We start from the raw sequence: 20,402 nt of genomic DNA, 5'->3' as shown, positions 1-20,402 counted from the left end.
TTCTAGGTTCTATGTTCAAACTGAAGCACCAACATTTCCAACTTTTTTAAACTTTCATAGATTTTTCTATAAGCAGTTCTTCTTTTCTACAGAACAAAAGATGGACAGGATCTTTGTCAACTAGCAGCTTTATGACTCAGGACAGGACAACTCACACTGACCTTAAGGAGCTCTCTTGTCTGTGTGGAGAGCCATGGGAAAACATCAGAAGCAGCAAATGCAGTTAAGGAAAGATCTATTTTTATGATATCTTCTAACTCCCTGAAGATGTTATGAGGAATCATCAACTAAGAGTACTACTGTAAGTAACCTGGACTTATGATATTGTAGTATTACACAGTTGTTTCTTTGTTTAAACCAAAACAGGCTCCAACATGGGGCAGTACTCAATCTCTCTTATCATTCCATCTGAGCAAAGACCATGGACTATTTTCCAAAAGTATATTAATAACCTTTTCATTCACAGACTGGGAGACCAAGATAAATACAACTCTCTACATTTTCCCTTGTGCTTGATGAAAAAATATTCTTTATTTTACTGGAATTCTTCTCTTGCCATCGTGACATCAGTCAACCATTGATTTTAACAATACGAAATTATCCCTAATATTCACCCTTAGAAGACAGCTAGATTATATGTCCCAATGGATATAACAGGACTCGTATAGTTATTTGTTGAGGAGTAGGAGGGATGAAAGAGAGACAGAGAAAGAGGACAGAATAGTAAAAGGATTTAGACACACTTGCCTCTGTAAAATAAGCTTCCCAGTCTTTAAAAGCCTACAGAAATTAAATTTTGGCAATAAAGATTTGGTAGCACTTTAAATTAATCTCAGGAGAAACAGAGTCCACATAAATAGGGTCAAGAGGAAAGACAATGGAAAAAATTGGGGTTTGTGGTTTATTTAAACACAGCCTCAAAAGTAAAGCCTTCTGATGTCAAGTGCTATGGATCTGAGGTTACATGAACTTAATATTAACTTTACAAATCAGGAACTTTATAATGAAATGAATCTCTTCATTAGACAATCTCCAACTACTTTGTGGTCTGTGGAGATGCTATCTGATCATTCAGAGATGTACTTGTGGTTTGTAAAAATGGGAACCCTAAAGATCATCAGAGTCAGTCTCTCCCCTGGGGCCTTTTTACTCTACTGACACTTAGTGAAAATCTACCAGCAATACAGTCTCAAAAGTAGAAATCATTAACTCATTCAAAGTCACAGACACAAGGGTCTGGGGTTAGCAACTATTAATTAGTGTAATTATTCCCAGGATGACAATTACCAGCTGCAGAATCCACTTAATATCTATTTCTCAGAATTTGTCATTTTGCAATGCTAATATTTCTAATAGGTTCATTTGCCTCCATTAACTGACTACATTCACTATGATATATTGTTTCAGATGGATAGGATGGAAAGCCAATACCTAATATTGACCTCTATGGTATCCTGTGATTAGGAAAGGCTGCTCCTACCATGATTAACCACATCATTCTCTTGAAAATATATACTATTTGTGAAGGATTTGTGATATTTCTCCTCTTTTGAATATGCTCATAAAATAAATTTCCTGGAGAAATAACATTTCAAATTATACTCTTCCATAATGCAAGTGTTTGAGCTAAAAACACTGCATATATTAGTTGTACAATCTGATTTTAATTCTACTTCAGCCAACAGTAGTATGGACTTGGTATAATTTTAAACCTGTCCCTCCAGAGGGACAAGTTTACAGCCTGTGTTTGCTCAAGAGTGTCCAAACCCTACATGCTGCTGAACTATGTTGAAAACCTGTGCAGTGCAAAGAAATTAGAATGCTTAACATGCATTCAAATGACACCTATGTATTTCTTAAAGGAATAGAGAGAAAGAAGTGGCATAAAGGTATTTTCACCTCTCTTATAAAAAGGAAGATTAGATGTCCTCTACAAACCTTGGATGGGACATAGAAATAATTCATTTAATAACAGAAGGAAGCAAGCCTTGATGGGAAGATTTTTCTCTAGATTTTGAAAATTTGAGAATTTTGACAAAGGCATTAATCTTACTGATTCCTAAGAATATTAATCTTCTGCCAAGTTAGAGTCCTATATTTCAAAGTGCATAAAGTATGATAAACTAGTGGTTGCCATACATCGAATCTATAGGAGAAGATTATCTGGTAGAAAGTAGCACAAGAGTTCTTATTTCCATTACCAGTTAAGTCTGGATTGTTGAAGCAGGAGAAAGATTTTCTAGTACAAAAGCAGGAGAAGAATGCAGCAAGTATGGCATCATGTTATTCTGACATGTCTCTCTTTCTTCATTCTCCAAGAAACTGACAGCAAGAGCAATCAAGGATGTCATACAGTGAATAACTGAGTTCAAAATGAACAGAGGAACAGAAGTAGGGCAGTATGTTTTCTGGAAAAGCTTTAATTCTTTACTCTTGCTATGCTGATGAGTCATAAATTGAAAGAGAATGTATTTTTAAATCTGTGTTAATAGCCTGTGTTTAAGAGTGATAAAGTGCAATTTTAGCATATATTTTAAAGGGTCTCCTAGATAGTGCCTCAACTATGCAGGAGTAGTGGAAGCAGCCGTGTTGATTTTTAATGTGCTGCTAGATTGTTTTTGTGTGCATTTGATGTTCTTCTTTAATAACCTCAAGTAAAAGGCTGAATGAATTCAACAACAGTAGCTGAAAAAAGTGCAATGAGTCATATTACAGGAAAATGGAGAAAAGGATACAGGACTCTCCACTGAACACAATCCTATATTGTAGGCAATCTGTGATAACACCCTTTTCATTTCAGTTCAGTCCCATAAAATTACCACTAACATTACAACTCATGCAGAACACAGATAAATGTAAAAATGTCACAGAATTCTTCCAGATGGGACTTTTAGTTCCACTAGATCACCATCTACTTTTTTTACTTGTCTAATATTTCATTACAACCTTCCATAAGTTAATTTTCTTTCCACTGACCATGTAAATCACAAATCAATTTTCATTTAAAATGCCTGACTACAGATTGCTCCTGAAAGCTCAAAGTATATGCTTCAGTGAGCTCTCCAACATTCTTAATACACATTAGAAAAATGTTGTGGTTTTTTTAAAATCTTTTTAAAGGAATTAATTTTACATTAAAGTCTGGCATGAAACTCAAGTAGTGGTATTCCTCCCTTCCCTCTCCTCCCCTCCGCCTCTAAAATACAGGTATATTTTTGAAACATAACAGTATGTAGAGAAAAAAGTCTTTCATGACAATGACATTTGATCTTAAAATAAAAACTTAGACAAAACCATAAACTGCTCTAGATTTGCAGAAAGCAGAGATGATTACTTAATCCCAAACCATTACTCTGTACTTCTCTAGGGGAAAGAAGAGAGAAAAGGATGAAACCATCCACAGTGCAGATATTGGCTGTATTTTATTCGAGCCATTCTTTTTTTCACTTTTTTCTCTTTGTTCAGATTAAAATATGCAACTCAATGTTGTTAATTTTACTCATGGAAGCAGCCACCCTAAAACCAATGGAATATACTTGTGAAACAACCAGGATTCAGCCTTTAAAGCAATCTATATAAAAATGTTTAATTGGAACACCCAGAAAATATAATGTAACAATATTCTGTTTAAATACTCTCTTCTTACACTAATTTAAAATTACAAATTTGTAAATATACATTTGCTGACTGGACTTTAGAAACATGCTTTCTATGGCTGGTTTTTCTATTGTTCTGCTGAGAAACATAGGGCAGTCACTTCATTACTCTGTGCCTTAGTTTCAGAAGTAAGAGAGGATCATTAAAATTACTTTCTTTTTTCCATATTAAACAGGACCACTTCAGTGAGCTGGCACATGCATTAGCATTTGCTTAATATTAGAAAACAGGAGTGATCTAGCAGCCACTTAACTCTTTTTTTACAGATAGACAATATTTCCTCTGTAGGAACAGAGCCTGAGTATTTTATTTCCACACTTAACATTCCATCTTAATATTCCAATCCATGTTTAATCTTAGATTGTTTACACATGCTCTTGGTACTTGAGCAACCTGCTGTGGTGGGAGAAGGAAGCTCTTGGAACACAAAGGAAATGTAACGCTTTCAAATAGCATGACCTCAGAAATTTAATAAATTGAGTGAGAGCAAGGGACCAGAGAAGTGTGGATCCTCCACATCTCTTTCCTGATCTGAACCCACAGGCAAGCCTTACATTCACTCTCCTTTCCTTTGCTCACCTAGCATATCCACATTTACCATGTCTCCCTTCACCTTTGGGATAATCCTTCCATCTCAGAAGTTCACTTCTTTGCAGTTTTGAACCACTCTATCACAGCTCTTTGCCAGACAGTATGGCTTTGAATCTGAAGTTCTTGAAGCACTCTGACATTGGGATTCTAGCTTGGGGGTGATGGAAAGGGTGTCAGTTTAAATAAGGCTGAGTACTCATGACAATTGAAAGTAGTTCTGTGTAGAGTGGGGCTTTCTCATAATGGAGTATGTCAGTGCTGACCACTCAAATGGGGGAAGGGAAAGGCTCTTGAGCAGTCTCTGTAAATAGGGTCCTGTCAAACCATTTGCGGGTTATAGTCAACCAAACCTTGAGGGTTTTCACATAGGGTTTTTTAAAACCCAAATCCCCAAATGTCAACAGGGCCTCAAGCATCACATCTAAAATGAATCTGCCTCACTAAAACTGAAAGTTGAAGGCCTCTGAATTTGGCTCTGTGCTGTCATATCACAATTACCACTTAGAGCTGACCACTTACTTGTAACAATGATGGGGAATCACTTCAAAAGAAGAGATGAGAGGGAAAATGTTTACTTCCTGATTAGCAAAAACCCATCATCTAAGAAGGAAACTTCACAACGCTGAAGTCTGCAAAATCCCATTTATTAACAGTCATTGGAATCTTTATGGAGTAGGGATTACTATGAAGATAATCTGTCTGGTCTTTTAACTTTCAAAGCTAACAACTTTACCTTCAACTAAATAAACAAGCAGTTGTTTGGGTTATGTGACCAATGAGTAAAAGGTCCACAAAAACATGTGTGGGAAATGCTTGCATGTTTGGATCATTTGAGTGGCTAGCTTACTTTTTTTTCCTCTTTTCCATTTCCCTGGCCAGCCAAGGGCCAGAAGGCTGTGCTTTTAGTGTTTAACCTCACTTGTCTCTTTTTTTTTGCATTTTTCACTCCTGTTTCTATCAGTGACTTCTTGTTTGACCAGCAATGGATTGGCAAATGCCTCCAATAGTCAAGATGTGAGCAACCAAAGAAGAACCCAAATTACAGTGACCAAGAAACAAGCAGACACTTGAGCATCTTTGTATTAACTAGATCTTCTACCTCTATACACTGCTCTGTGATCTTCTCAGGAAGAATTTGTACAAGAATTTGTACTCCCCAGCCTAATGCATAGAGGCCCCTGGATGAAGGAGCTAGATGAAGCCTGAAAGGAAAGGTAGAATATATATATATGCTCATTGGTACAAGCTGGTCAAGGAAAAGAAAATATTTGAAGAGGTGGGGCAAGGCAAGGCAAGGCAAGGCAAGGCAAGGCAAAGGAGACTTTTCATAAGTACTGTGCACTCTCCTGACAGTCTTTTTACCCATCCATGTTTTTATGTAGTCCTGTAGTACTTCTGGATGAGGAGACTACTACCATCTGCACAGAAAATATGCCACTTGGAAAACCTATGCTTTCATTGTTCCCATTTCAATGCCTATCAATAGATTTATGCACACACAAACATTCAGGCATTCCACATTCAGCATTCTGTCTTCAGTTACTGAAGAGAACATTATAGCTGCTGCTGGCTAAAATCAGATTTACCAAGCCAGTTTTAACTGCAGGTACTGATGGCAGAGATCTAGTTATTACATAAGCCACACAGTCCTGCAACCAGGGCACTCTTTTCTAAGAGAAGCCTCTACCTAAGTTACATTGCTCTGAATCATAAGCAATGAGGATTTGTTTTCATTGCATGTCTACATGAATGTTAGCAAGTAATCTCCTGCAGTATGAGATGACTAGATGGAAGTAGTTGGTTCTAAGTCACTCTCATTCCTTTTACTTGCAATTCAGGGTTTCTTCTTTGGACAGAATTTACCTTTAGAAATTTAGAACTTCTTCTAAGTTTTTTAAAGTAATTTAAAACTTCTAATTTAGAAATTAGAAGTGCTCTGGTTTGCACTGAATGTATGGGTCTTGAAGCTGTCCTAAGGGCCAGTTGTTGGTTTGGTCTTTTCTATCTCCACTTGGTTCTGGAATGTAGTAGGTATGAAATTGTAGTGGAATTTTGAGTTTAGTTTTCTCCAGAAGAAATCTTGCCTGCACAGATCAAACACGAGGAAAATGGTGAAAACACAGGTGTTAATTTAAAGTCTGCTGTACCTGTTTTAAACAAAATAATTCAGTATATACAGCCTGCTCTACAGTAAGATATATTTTATGAACAGTGGTTTATTTCCTGACTTCCTATACCGCTTCAATGAAAGCTTTTCCTGTATTAATAACAGTAGGTCTAGGGTTCTCAGCCTTAGTTTCTAATCTCCACCATGCCATTTATGGAATTACCAGATCAGGAGACAAAAGGAATACAAGTGGAATAGGACTGTGTATAAATTGATCTGTATTGGAAATCTCATTCCATTCTGTTATTTACCTTTTTTCAAGTAAAATAATTATATTTGTATAGGTATAGGTATAGATATAGATTAGATGTTACATTACAAAGCCACAAGGGCTCCTGATCTTGTTAACATGATGGTTGTCATAGTTTGTTTTGTTTTGCATGAGCAACAGCTCATTACTGAGAACCCTTGTCATTCACATCAGATTGTGTCTTCTTAATGGAGCATTTCTGAAATGAAGGGCAGGGTATATAAGTTTCAATTCAAACTGTACCTTGGAGCCTGGCTCCCACTGAAATCAATCGCACTTCAGGACAAAGAAAACTTTACAGCTTGGGTTTTCACAAGCATGCCATAGACTATTGTTCAATGTCCTTTTAAGGAAGCCCAAAAGTGATTTTCACTTTCAAAAGTAATTCTCCACTTGGTTCTGGAATGTAGTAGGCATGTACTTTTAGTGGAATTTTGAGGGTTTTTTTTTCATGTAACGTGTTGAGGCATTATTTCAGCTGGTCTATTTGGCTACCTTCTATGTATGATAGGTTACTTGTACACTTGCAATCTCCTAGACTCAAAAGATGCATGTGATTCCTTGTATTCCTTGCAGTGCAATTGGATGCCATGATGCAAACATACAAGCCATACCCTATCTCTGTCAGCCAGAAAGTGTATAGTTGTACAGTCTGAGGTGCAGAAGAGGTGAACTAAAACTAAGTTTCACTGCTGGGGAGGGTAATGACATCACTGTTTTTGCAGCAATCCCCTGCCAGGCAATCCACAGACTGGCTGGTCTGGAGGGAATCACTTACCCTCCAAGCTAGAGCTAAGATGCCAGATAAGCAGTAGCCTGAAAAGTGTTTAAAAGAAGAGAGGAAACTAGTGGGAATGATTAAAATAATTTACTCTTGTATATTGTATCCATCATAAATCCCATTGTCAGTTTCTATTGCTCAAGTACCTGACAAACTTCTGTTCCTATCCTCTCCATAAAAGCCTCCATCATGCGTAAAGTTGCGTACCTTTCATGGTTTTATAATAAACTGGAAGTGAGTAACAGTGCGATATCAAAGGAAATAAAAATCCAGTTGCTATTGCTGCTGGGGTTGCCTTCTGAATGTGGCTTATACAATATTTCATCTGTGCTGACACCTTTCACTCTCAATTATTTGGCTGCTGTCAAAACAAATCAATCATATTATAGCACTGTGTCTTATGTTACCATTCCACTGAAAGTAAGCTGCATTAGCTTTGAGATATATGGAAGTATAAAATTTATCTGTATTATTTATTTAATACAACTTTCTCCCTTGTGAAACACAATCTTACAAATACAGGAAACTCAAATTATCTGATGTTAAACATTGAATATATATAAATATCACCAAAAAAATTTAAATAATGCCACTCATGGGAATATAAATGCATAAAGATACACTTAATAAGTCTTATACTTGGAACCAATTATATTATTTTTATAAATTGAGAAAATAGTATATGTTTGTAATTTTGTTTACAACTGGCCAAGGTGCTCAGATAAATGTAACATGAACAACCACTCTTGCTGAAGCAGAGTAAAACAAATATTCAAAGAACTGATTCAGTTACCAGTAAAATGAAAGGTGTGGGGTTGGGGGACTGAATATGTTTTTTAAAATGCTGCAGTGCTGGGGTGGGGGGTGGGAAAGGGGGGACCACAGTCTTTTTTTATAATTCACAAGCACTGCTTTGGGAAAAGAAAAGCTAGAATCTTGAACAGAGAATCTGAAAGTGATTGTTCTGTTCAGATGTTAGACTTAACAGTTTTCAGAAAACAGGTTCAAAATTTGTTATTGAGAGGTTTTATCCTTTTAAAAATATGAAAGATAAAATAAACAACTTTTATGGTGACAAAGAGTGAATTTCCTCAAAATGTTCTACTATAATTTCTTTGCTTTTTAGACAGGATTCATGTCCTGTTACAACCACATCTTCTAAAATACAAGAGCCCGATATAACGGTAAAATTACAACAGTTTTATCACCTCTTCTGCAGTTATTACTGCTGATGCAATAGGAAATCAGCTACACAGCACAGAATACATTCAGGAATACTTGGGTTGTGAATAGCTTAAGAAACCCAGCTGAAACATAAAGCATGGACAGAGCCACCTCTGGATGAGGAAAGACACAAGAGACTGAAATGGGATCTGAGAAACAGAAAGGAAAAGACATTGTAAATCTGAAGCGTCACCATTTACTTGAATAGAATAAATAACTGGAAATTATTTATTCTATTCTTTACGATGAAGATTTCTTTTTAACATTGCATGATTTATCATATTATAACACAATTAAGTTAAAAATTACTTTCTAGGTTATGTCAAGTCTACAGATTATTAAATTTAAAAGCAATATTTTTGTAAAAACAAACAAACAAAAAACCAAACAAAAAAGCCCTAAAAACCCAGACAAACAAACAACAAACAAGCAAAAAACCCAGAAAAAACACCCTATAGCAGGCAATCATCTAAGAGCCCGTATAGTGCTGGAGCTTATTGATGTTGGTGGAAATCTCCAGTCCTTCTGTGAGCTGGAAAACATGACTGTAGATCCAAAAAAATGAGGAAAATTAGCCTTATTTTTACAGCTACTGAAAAAAGAGCTTTTATATCTATGGACCAAGACTTAGGAGTTGGAACAAGACTTAGGAGTTCGGAACATTTACATCTAGCTCTGTGTGAGGAACTCCAGGCACCTGACAGTAGTGATTTAAGCCACTCTGTAGGAAGGTGTAACCATTAACAGTCTACACATTTGTTTACAGGTGGGAGGACTTGCAAAAAATGTGTATGAATTGTCCTTAATCACATGGAACCGGTGGGCCACAGTGCAGAGCAAGGATACAGATCTCAGGTCTGTGCTTTCTGCTACATCTGTCAGAGTAACAAGCTTGCAAAGATGGAATATTCAAGGAATAAAGGCAGCTTCAGGAAAATGAAATGGAGGCCTGAAGATTTCCATGAGTACAACTTTAGATGTAAGGGACATAAGATTGCATAGAAGTCTGGGGATGAGAAAACTGAAGGAAGTTTCACTTTTATAATTTCTGGTGTTATTAGGCTGATTCTGTTCCCATTTATGAGGCAATCTCAGTGGCAGACAGATTCCATCCCCCCACACCCCAAAAAAGGGAAAAGAAAAAAGAATGAAAAAAAGAAAAATGAAAAAATATGTAAAATGCTTCAAGATGCATGAACTTTAAGATTTTAATGAGAAAGTCATAAGATATCTTCAGAACTTTCCATAACAAAAAAATAATCGGAGGTCGCCATAAAGAGGAAGTCCCACAGAACCATACAGGCATTAAAGGAATTTCATTTTAAAAAATTGGCTCTCAGGCATTTAATTTGTATGCTCCATGCATTCAAAATTCACACTACCCAGTTGGTCAATAAAGACTTTGTTGTTTTTATGAGTCCTTAAATATATATGTCCTTGATTAGAATCTCACTGGTGAATCAGGAACACAAAACTGTGTCCAGGGAGTTTTCAAAACATGAATCATAGGTTTTTTATTAATATAAAACTGTGGAAAAACAAAGGAAATTAAACCACAAATACTATAAATGTCTGACTTAAATCCACCAAGGCAAGGAAATTAAGAGTGAAGGCTGAAAATCCATCCTGGTAATCCTTCTACAACTCTCCTTCTATTGAAGTAGAGAGTCTTGGACCAGCATGAGAATCATATGTGCATAGACCATATAGATATGCCCACCTGTTTTTATGTGATCTAGATGTACCTACCTATTTGCATGTGATCCACTACTGCATATAGCACAAGTGCAAAAATGCAAAGGTGACAAACATTAGCTAGGTTTTTCACTAGCATTTGAAATTTCTTGGCTTTTGTAGGATTACAGTAAATTGAGTGCTTCATATTATTGGAATGAGTTTTCTCTACATTAATTTAAATTGTCACGGTCTAAATTCAAGAAGAAGATTAAAAGCTTCTCAAAACAGGTGCAAAGATATACTTTAAACGCAGCATTAAAATGCACCCATGTTCTGGTTGATGGAAATTTCATTTATAATCCTGCATGCAGAATTTTCCTGCCAGGAGTATCAGTCTGAGTCAGGGCTCAATAAGGGTGTACATTCCCCAGAATGACCAGGTCTTGCATATGAATCAAACCACAGCTCCTGGCTTAGTGGTCATGCCTGCCAAAGGATAGTTAACCAACAGGGATGTTGGGGAGGTGCAGACTACTTCCATCTTTCCCATCTGCCTCTTGGCTTAAAAGTCTGGAAATTTAGACTTTTCCAGTACTTGGCCTGCAATGTTTAAGCAGGTGCTAACACTTTGATTTCAGAATTTGATCTACGTCACATCATTATTTCTCACCAGTGTTCCACAACCTTCAGTAGCAGAACAAAAAAGGAATGTCTGTGATCTCTTTTGGGTGGAGGTCACCAATGGAGTACAGAAGCATTAAGACTACTGCATTTTAATGCCTCTAGTGGTAGGCCTTTAACTTATGGGGCAGAGAAACCAAACAACAAATAGCTAACACTCTGGGACTGATCAATAAACACTAGTAACTAATAAAGACCTGAACCTTTCACATTCCCTTCGTGAAGGTAGCAATTTGCCACTGAACAAGATAAGCAATTAACATGGGGGCAATGCGTTCGCACAGGAAAAGCCTTGTACTATAGGGGAAAACCCCAAACAAATAAACAAACAACCCAGTGAGATTCTTGCTATACTACCTTCAGAAAAGCAGATTTTTCTCTTTCTTCCAAAAGCAAATATTAGGCCTTCTAAAACAAGTATATTTCCTGAGAGACCCGACAGAGAGACAACTCATCCCATCTTCAGGGATCTCTGCATATTAGTTCAGTTATCCTACAACAGTTTGGGTGGGATACAGCTGATAGCCTGAGGAAACCTGCTGTAGCAGCTGCTAATCCACAGACCCTCTGTGCATGCCACAGTGTGCTTACGGATGCTCACATCTCTCTTATTTCTTTCCATGTACTAAACTAGGGAGGTTTGTCTTGAGGGTTGGCTATCCCCTTCTTTGTGTAAGTGAGCCCTTCACAGTGACTGCATTTTGTGCAGCATTTTATACAGTGATAGGGGAGTATATTTGGTTTGAGGGCTTCACAGAAATTGCTATGAGTGCAGCACTTCTTCCTGGTTTCTTGTCATTCTTGTTCTGGTTATGTTAGTACACTGCAAAAGTACCTGGGAATAAACTATTCCTCTAAGTGAAACATCATTTTGATTATTACTGACATTGGTGCTCATTAAAATACATAAGTGAAACACTGCCTTTCTGTAGACTCTGAAAGCTATTTCATGTTACTTGAAGGGGAATACAAATGAATAGGGACTGCATCACTTTAGTTAAAAGAGAAAAATGTTCTAAGAAACTGGAATTTGGACTCTAGATCAGTAAGCAATTGAGGTTAGTAGTTTATTTCTTTTCTGTCTCTTTTTTTCATCTCTCTCTGATTTTTAAGGTGTGTATACATGGAGGAATGGAGACAGAACATGTTTACTTTATCTGTTATACAATTAATAATACAAATCTCTGTTCAGAGGAAACAAGATCTAATAAATGTAAACAATAGAGTTTTTTCTTTTTTGGTACTGTTGTCTTCACCTAACATTCTTTTTGACTGATCTCCATATTAAAAAGCCTTCTTTTTTATTTTTTTTTTAATATTATCTATGTCAACTGTAACCCATATCAGTGCATCTTAATGGCTGCCTCCTATCTCTCAAGGTGTTTAATACATTTCCCCTTCCATTGTACTGCTGCTAAAATATGACCTCCTGCTGTTTAAATAATGTAATTTAATGATTTCACATTTTCAGCTATGTGAGACTTCCTTTCAGCACTGAAGCCTTTCACTAGTGATTTAGAGAGATAGTTTGTTCTCATTTATTTCACGACTCAAGACTGAGAAAGTTTGACTTGTAAATAAATTATTGACATCCACTTAAGGAGCAGTACAATGGGTAGTGGAAATAAAATACACAAAGTTTCAGTGCCATGAGGCTACAGTCTCCAGCTTGTTGATTTCTTTCAAGGTTCCAGGGTCATTCTCACTCCATATTGGCACATATATCTAAAGCACTGGTGTGCCATTGCTATGTGGTAAAATATATTTGGACCAGCCCTTCACAGAGACACTCCCAGGTTGTTATCCATGGTGAGTGAGTGTCCAGCAGTGAGCTGACAGAAAACACTGTCATTTTCTAATTTCAAATACATATGCTATACTAAAAGAATAGTGAAAATACATTAACTTTCTAGTTAAAACTGCTTTGGTTGTCATGGAAAAGAGGCTAAAAAGAGAGGACAGCTGTTAACAACTCCCCAGGACTGGAATGCCTTCCCATTTTTCAGTTATTTCAACAGGAAATTCACAGGGTTAAAATAACATAAAGAAAACATGTCAGAACAAACTCAGCCCCCCACCCAAAAGGTTTCTTGTTCAGCTAGACAGAAATATTACAACGAGACATAAAAATCAGATGGGCTTAAGGAAAGAATGTCTTTTCATGAATATCAGCTCCCAGGCATTACTAAATATTCTGAGATTAAGCAACTACTAGTTTCTTCGAGAGTCTCTTGAGAATGATAACTAAATTTACAAAAAAGAACATAGTCCTCCCAAAACAGAAAGAAATCTGACCTGGCAAAAGGGATGCAAAACTGAAACTATTCAGCCCATAGAAAAGTTTCCTAAAGGCAGAAAGATGAGTACTTACAATCACCAGTTTGGATGATTAAGAAGGAGCTGTCAGGCTACTTTTTGCATTAAATCAATAAAGAGAGGCCAGGAAGCAATGGACTAAGAGCAGAAGACAGAAAACACACTGTATTGTAGGGTACCTCCCTCGCTTTGTCCCTTTTCACAACCTCACCATTGTTATTGTGACACCTGCAAAAGTTTAGGAAAGCATATGTTCCACCTGTATTTCTATGAACTGTTGAGGGGAAAACAGAAGTGTAAGTTTCTTGGGACGACATCTTTCATAGATATTTTTTAAACTTTTATCTGCAGTGCTTTTAGCTGGTTACACTGAAAAGTTATTGTTGCTGATTTTACTGTTTTCTTCAAAGAACTGTTGGTGGAAAGTCAAAATTCCACAGGTGTTATGTTCAGGGATTTCTGTTTTCACTAAGGTAGATAGCTTTATTCTGCCACCCTCTTCCATCTCAGAAAACTGTATTATTTGCATATTAGTTGTGCATATAAAATTTGCTTACTTGAAGCCAGGGAAAACACATTTCCCTAAGTTTCACAGCAAGAACTTAAACATTCACCTCCATTCCTTCTGTCTGCATACATTTGATGTATTTGCTCAGGGAACAGACACAGTATAGTAGTGTATATGGCAAATGACAGGGTGCAATGAACAGAAAATAATCATGTGTGAAGAAAAGATGTTTTGGAAGAAGTTTGGTCTAAACCTCTTTTTACTTACAGCAATGAAATTCCTATCAACTTAGTGGTGGATCTGGACCATATAACAACTGAACAATTTAACACAAACACATTTGGGGGAAAAAAAAATTTTGTATAGGTAATTGGCAAGTGAAGAATAGGCAATATCACTAAGTTATACTGTGTGAGCAATCAATTGCTCCATTTTAAAATAAATTATTGTTTTCTCATTTTACGTACTTAATGAATCTCTTTTGTGATTCCTATCACTGAGTGCTCTTTTCTCTTTTCATGAGCAAGAATTTTCATTATTTTATCTAGGCACTCTGAGGTCTCATCACCCTGAACCAGACCTGAAAATTCCTGAGAAGAAAATAATTTAAACATGTATGTGGAGCATAAAAAAGATAGTGGAATTACTCCCAACATTCAGTAAGAATTCAAGTACTCTGTCAGATCAGAACTTTTCTGAATTCATACATTATTAAAAAAATTTCAGGGTGGCTTTTGGGTTACATATCTGGGGAAGTTTGCAATGAAGAGTTTTAGAAGCTCACTTAGAAGAGAGGAAAGACAGGAGAAGACCCAGCTCACAGGAGCTGTGGACGTCTATGCTTGATCTCACTGAAAATTCAGGGACAGCAGATGTGACAACAGGAATATTAAGACAGGTTGGAAAACAGCATGAAAACATGTCATCCCATTATCTAAGCTGACCATGCTACACTGAAGTTACGAGATGGAAGCTGATGATTATGGTCTGATTTCACCAAAAGAGCAGGAATTACCAAACTGTGTTCAAGCATGGGCTTTTATGAGCGTACCTATAAAAATGTTGCCTACGGAATAGAACGCGCATTGTATAATTATTTTTAACCAGCCACAAAATAAATACCAGGGACCAGAAGTCATTCAGGTTCAATGGAACTGATGATTCCACAGCACACACTCTCACCTGATTCCTATCTTCATTCATGCACACATTAGAGAGTGGGCTACAGAGCAAGCAATGGCAGTTTACAGCTGTGATTCAGGATGGTAGGAGCTATCTTGACCAGGTTACTTTGCTGCCTTGTGTGTCAGTTTCACTTCCAAAACCTGAGGGCAGGCAGCAGCGCTTGCTTAGAAGATCAGGAAGGAAGGGTAGAGAGACAACAAACAGCAACACAACTAAACAAATTCATGAGATCTGTTCCTTTCAGATACATTATGGAAGGTGTGATTGTGTTCATAGACAGGGAACTGAACCTGCTGCTCCTGCAAGTCCCTATTTGATCCCAGGCTCCTATCTACCAGTAAAGATTATAAAGGAAACCTTTTCATCTCATAAGGTCATTGCTTGCAAAATTTATTTGGCAGCAAAGTTACGTCTTTTAGCTAGCAATTAGACATCCATGGCTAAACTAAAGAGCAAAGGTTGCCTGGCTTAATCCCTACCCTCCAGCTTTGCAACACGGGGTGAGTAAATGACGTAAGAACTGCACAAGCTTATGTTTATTTATAATACTACATACCCAGCAACTCTAACCTGGAGCACTCCAGAGTGGAAGGATACGTTTTTATAATGCCTGTTTCTTCATTAAGATTTCATCATCCACCTACGCTAAAAAGCTACTTCCCCTTCACTTTGTTATATCTGCTTTTACCCACTCCTGTTCTTGCATTATTTTTTTAATCTCCCGTTCCTACTTTACATGCACTCTCAAATTTTAAACAAGCAAAATTTGTGCATTAGTGTGTCCTTTTCATCTATCATTTATGAATGACAGGTTCTTTGGTGCAGCTTAATGGTATGAGAGAGACATTATTTTAAACATTAAAGTGAAAACCATTTACAACTATGATAAGAGACGTCTGTTGACATTAAACTTTAAAACATGCACAAGGTAAAGGCAAGTAGTTGCTCCAACAGGTGAGAGTACTATGCATGCACTTTGTAAGGGAGTTTGTTCAACACAAAAGCTGTCTTTTTGTTTTCTCTATTTGACAACCTGTAGGATCTGGTGCTTCAAACAACGCATCTGGTAATCAGAAGCCACCAGTGTTTGATGACTAAAAGGTACTTAGGGCACAGTGCAGAGGATCAATTTTTAAAAATTACCATTTTGTTGGAGGAAAATATTTCATACCTTTTACAGTGGACAGAGATAACAATAAATAAATGAATAAATCTAAAGAGTTAAAGCTTTTTTTTTACATTTCCTGCTCACACCTTTATCACTTTCACACTGGACTATCACTTCCTTTACTATCCTCTTCCATTAAAACAATGCTATTCTGTTGTAAGATATTGGCTCACACTTATCCTGCTGTATTTTGTTCTGTTCAACAGCAACTGCATTCTGAGAAGCATCATCATAGTTAGGAATAGTAAATAAATACATCTGTAATAATACTTTATATGTAATAATATGTAAATAAATACATTTCATATAATACGTACTTGGATTGAGTACTGTTCTTAACAGTGTTAGGCACATTGATTGAACAGGGAATAAAAGGGATCTTGCTTTCAATCTGATTTTAGACCACAAGGAAAATGTAGCAGATCCTCAGGGTAGAACCCTTGCAAACATGGTACAGCTCAGACATCCCTCAGAGGATACATACAGAGATTAATTTTTTGCTAGTTACTTTGGTGTCATGCAACTCTCAATGATCCCTGCCATCAAGGGGATGGCAGAACCTTATTGATAAAGCAGACCTCCCACAGCAAGAAGGAAAACATGTATCTGGGGCATGAATGACAGATAAGAAAACTCTGATTTTATTGTAAATTTTCTTTTAAAAAAGCTGTTTTCATGCAATACTGTATTTTTAGTTTCCTCTTTTTATACAGCTGCTTTAATCAGCAGCGGTGAAACAAGTTTTATGTTAGTCAGCTTGCTAGGAGAGAAGGGATAGTGACATCCAGAGGGACCTTGACAGACTTGAGATGTGGGCTGAAGCAAAACTCATGAAGTTCAACAAGGCAAAGTGTAAGGTCCTATACCTCAGTCACTGCAATCCCAGACACACCAATGGGTTGGGCAGAGACATGATTGAGAAAGGCTTTGCTAAGAAAGACTTGGGGGTGACAGGTGATGAAAAACTCCACACAAGCCAGCAGTGTGTGCTCACAGCCCAGAAAGCCAATCGAATCCTGGGCTGCATGGAATGTGGCCAGAGGGTCAAAGGAGGTGATTCTGCCCCAACACTCTGCTCATGTGAGATCCCACCCAGAGTGCTGCATTCAATTCTAGTGTCTCCAACATGAGAAGGACACCAAACTGTTGGAGCAAGTCCAGAGGGGGGCCATGAAGTTTGTAAGAGAACTGGAACACCTTCCCTAAAACACAGGCTGAGAAAGTGGGGGCTTTCTGGAGAGGAGATCACATGGAGACCTGATGGCAAACTTCCAGTATCTGAAGGGATTCTACAGGAAAGCTGGAGAGGGACTCCTCAACAGAAGCTATAGTGATAGGACAAGGAATAATAGGTACAAATTGAAAGAAGGAACATTTAGGTTAGATATTGGGAAGAAATATATACTGTGAGTGTGGTGAGACACTGAACAGGTTTCCAGGGAGGTTGGGGATGCCCCAGCCTTGGCAGGTAATTGAGTAACCTGGTCTAGGGGGAGGGTCTCTGCCCATAGCAGGTGGGGTTGGGACTAGATGATCTTTAAAGTCCATTCCAAATCCTTGATATTCTATGATTCTATTATTCTATGGTTTGAAATTTCAAAGTGATCTGTGAGTAGAGAACATTGATCACTGATGACAGAAAAACCTAATTAGACATTCAAGTGGTTTACATTACTGACCCATAGAATGTAAGAGCCAACCTCCAATATGTTTTTATAAGAAGGCAAATAGCCCTTAAGTATCACTCAAGCATTCAAAAACAATACAGGCATTACTTTTCAATATCCATGGAGAGCAACATTTAATTTGAAAAAGAGACCACGCAGTTTAAAAGAAAGTGATAAAAGGCATAAAACAGGTGAAAAACCCTGTTAGAAAAATTATGAACATGACTTACCTTGTAGATTTTGCAATGGCAAAGTCATGATGCCTCCTGCTGCAGCTGCTGCTACCAGTCCTTGGATGTTGGTGAGATTTGCTGTAGGTAGAGTTAGGACGAGTCCTTGTTGGCCCCCCAGCTGCCCAGCCATGTTGAAAGGAATAAGGATTGGCTGATTCAGGGCTGGAGTGCCTCCTGGCATCACCCCTGCTACTGCTGAGGCTAACTGTTGGGCTGTCAGTAGTGGCTGCAAGAAACCACAGACACAAACCTATTTTACTGTGTACAGCTCAGCATTACACACCTACAACCCTTCTGGCTTGAGAGGTTTTCATGTTCCATTACAGACATGCACTGCTTCCAGTGTCTTAGAGCATATATTTTCACCAACACACAAAAGTTTGATAAACATGACAGTCTGAAACTGTAAGCCTCTGTAAGTCAAACAGAGTAGTAGCAATCCCAGCTGAATCTAGACTGGAAAATTCATTACATATACACAAAAATTGAAAAAAGACCTAACTCAACTTAGTCTACAAGTACCTAAATGCAAACATTTCTCCAAAATTCTTGGTTGTAAATGGATTGATAACAGCAGAAAATACTTCAGTGACAACTATCAGGAGCTTTGTGGACTAAGACTGTCCTGGGAAGTGGAAGAATATTGAGTATTTTCTTAGAGTATAGCTGACCTTGGATCAAATTGTCAAGTGAGATGGGATATATTTTAAAACCTTATGAAGTGCCCTATTACTATGTCTACACTCTGGTCGAAAGAAAATAAATATCTGGCATAAGAGATAATGAAATACCTTTACTAATTCAGGAGCTCTGTGTGACAGATGTAACTGTCAGAGACAATAATTCTGCATTAGAATTGCACAAGCTTTTTAATATTAAATTATTATATTAATTTCAGAAGTAATTTACATAAGAAATTAAAATATTTTAACTTCCTAAATATGTAAAAAGTTCTTAGGTTTTATTTTAGAAAAACATGCAAATCTAATTTTGCCAAACTTGACTTTTAAAATATACATGATACATACATGTTCCATTTTTGTAACACTGAATTCAGCCAAAGAGAATCTCATTTTCTACATTACACAGATCAAAGATGATCAATCACAGTTATTTATTTTTCATCAAATTGCATGTCTTGATTAGTTAAAAAGAAAGATACTGACCTGAGGCCCAACAGGGAATGCAGGATGGGACTGACTGGGTTGGTGCTGGTCTCCTGGGCTTGTATCAGGCAGCACTGTGTTTCCTCTGGCCTCTGAAATCCAGAGAACAGACTGACTTTAATATCAAGCCTGGGGACTGCCACATTACCTTCTACTCTGATGTCACATAACATGAAGCTGAAAATGATATGTTAAAGTGCTTTATCAATAACTCAAGCACTCAAATCGCTTATCAGCTGCATAAATTATGCTAACGTTCATTCAGACCAGCCAACTCATTCAAAGAGTTACAGAAATCTGACAGCAGTGAAACTGAAGCTATCATCAACCCAGCTAATGTGGGTTGCATTATACATCAATTTACATACAGTACATGAGCACTCCGTGTGTGTGGGAACTGCATTTTTTTACGCTTAGGTGAGCATCAGCCAATGCAATTTCTGAAAGCAGAAATTATCTGAAAAACAATCAAGTCACATCTACTTTCTATCTTAATAAAATATTTTCTTTTGTCAGTTACTGAGGCAGCGAAGGCTCTACTATGCACAATAAAAAGGCACTATGAAAACTGAAAACTGGTATGCTTCCATATGACAGCTTGTTTTTTAAATTGCATGTAGAGGATGAGCAAAATTCTGCAAAACCAAGGATTTCCAGCATTTATTGAGATGATCAATACCCAACAATCGAACTATATGCTGGGCACTAATGACTTGCTAAGCATAGAACACAATCCAGCCCTACTAGATTTTGCTGAAGTCTGCAATACAGATTTGAAAGGGATGAAGAAAATAAGAGCATCCTATCAGTTGTAAGAAAGTACCAAGATGTTTTCAAAACTACATCCCAATCCTCCATTTCCTCTGGGTGAAGGGCTCAACTCATTCCCAGTTTTTAGTGCTGATGGCATGATCAGGCCCACATTGATTTTTGAGGTTGTAAGAATGACAGCAAGTATCAAATGTAGCTGCAAGAGTACTGTGGTGTCTTATAAAGAAAATCCTGGAAATGGCACCAGGCTTCCTGGTTGGCATGATATCTCCTGTTTTGTTATTTTTTTTCTGATGAGTGTTTGAAATTCCATTCTAAGTAAAACTTAACAAGATGCTCTTTTCTAATGTTTGTCCTGTG

General features: G+C 37.3%; 1 protein-coding gene across 1 annotated transcript in view; it reads right to left on the bottom strand.

Annotated features, from left to right (window-relative positions):
* Positions 1-20,402, bottom strand: part of POU6F2 (POU class 6 homeobox 2) — a 245,223-nt gene that overhangs the window by 153,264 nt on the left and 71,557 nt on the right. Inside the window, exons 2-3 of the mRNA XM_033512016.1 lie at positions 19,272-19,363; positions 18,103-18,331 (exon numbers count right to left, since the gene is read on the bottom strand). Of these exons, the coding sequence (XP_033367907.1) occupies positions 18,103-18,331; positions 19,272-19,363 (321 nt within the window). The remainder of the gene's footprint in view (positions 1-18,102; positions 18,332-19,271; positions 19,364-20,402) is intronic.

This window comes from Parus major, chromosome 2, assembly GCF_001522545.3.
Source record: "Parus major isolate Abel chromosome 2, Parus_major1.1, whole genome shotgun sequence".
Taxonomy (NCBI): Eukaryota; Metazoa; Chordata; class Aves; order Passeriformes; family Paridae; genus Parus; species Parus major.
This window is presented reverse-complemented; position numbering and strand designations above follow the sequence as displayed.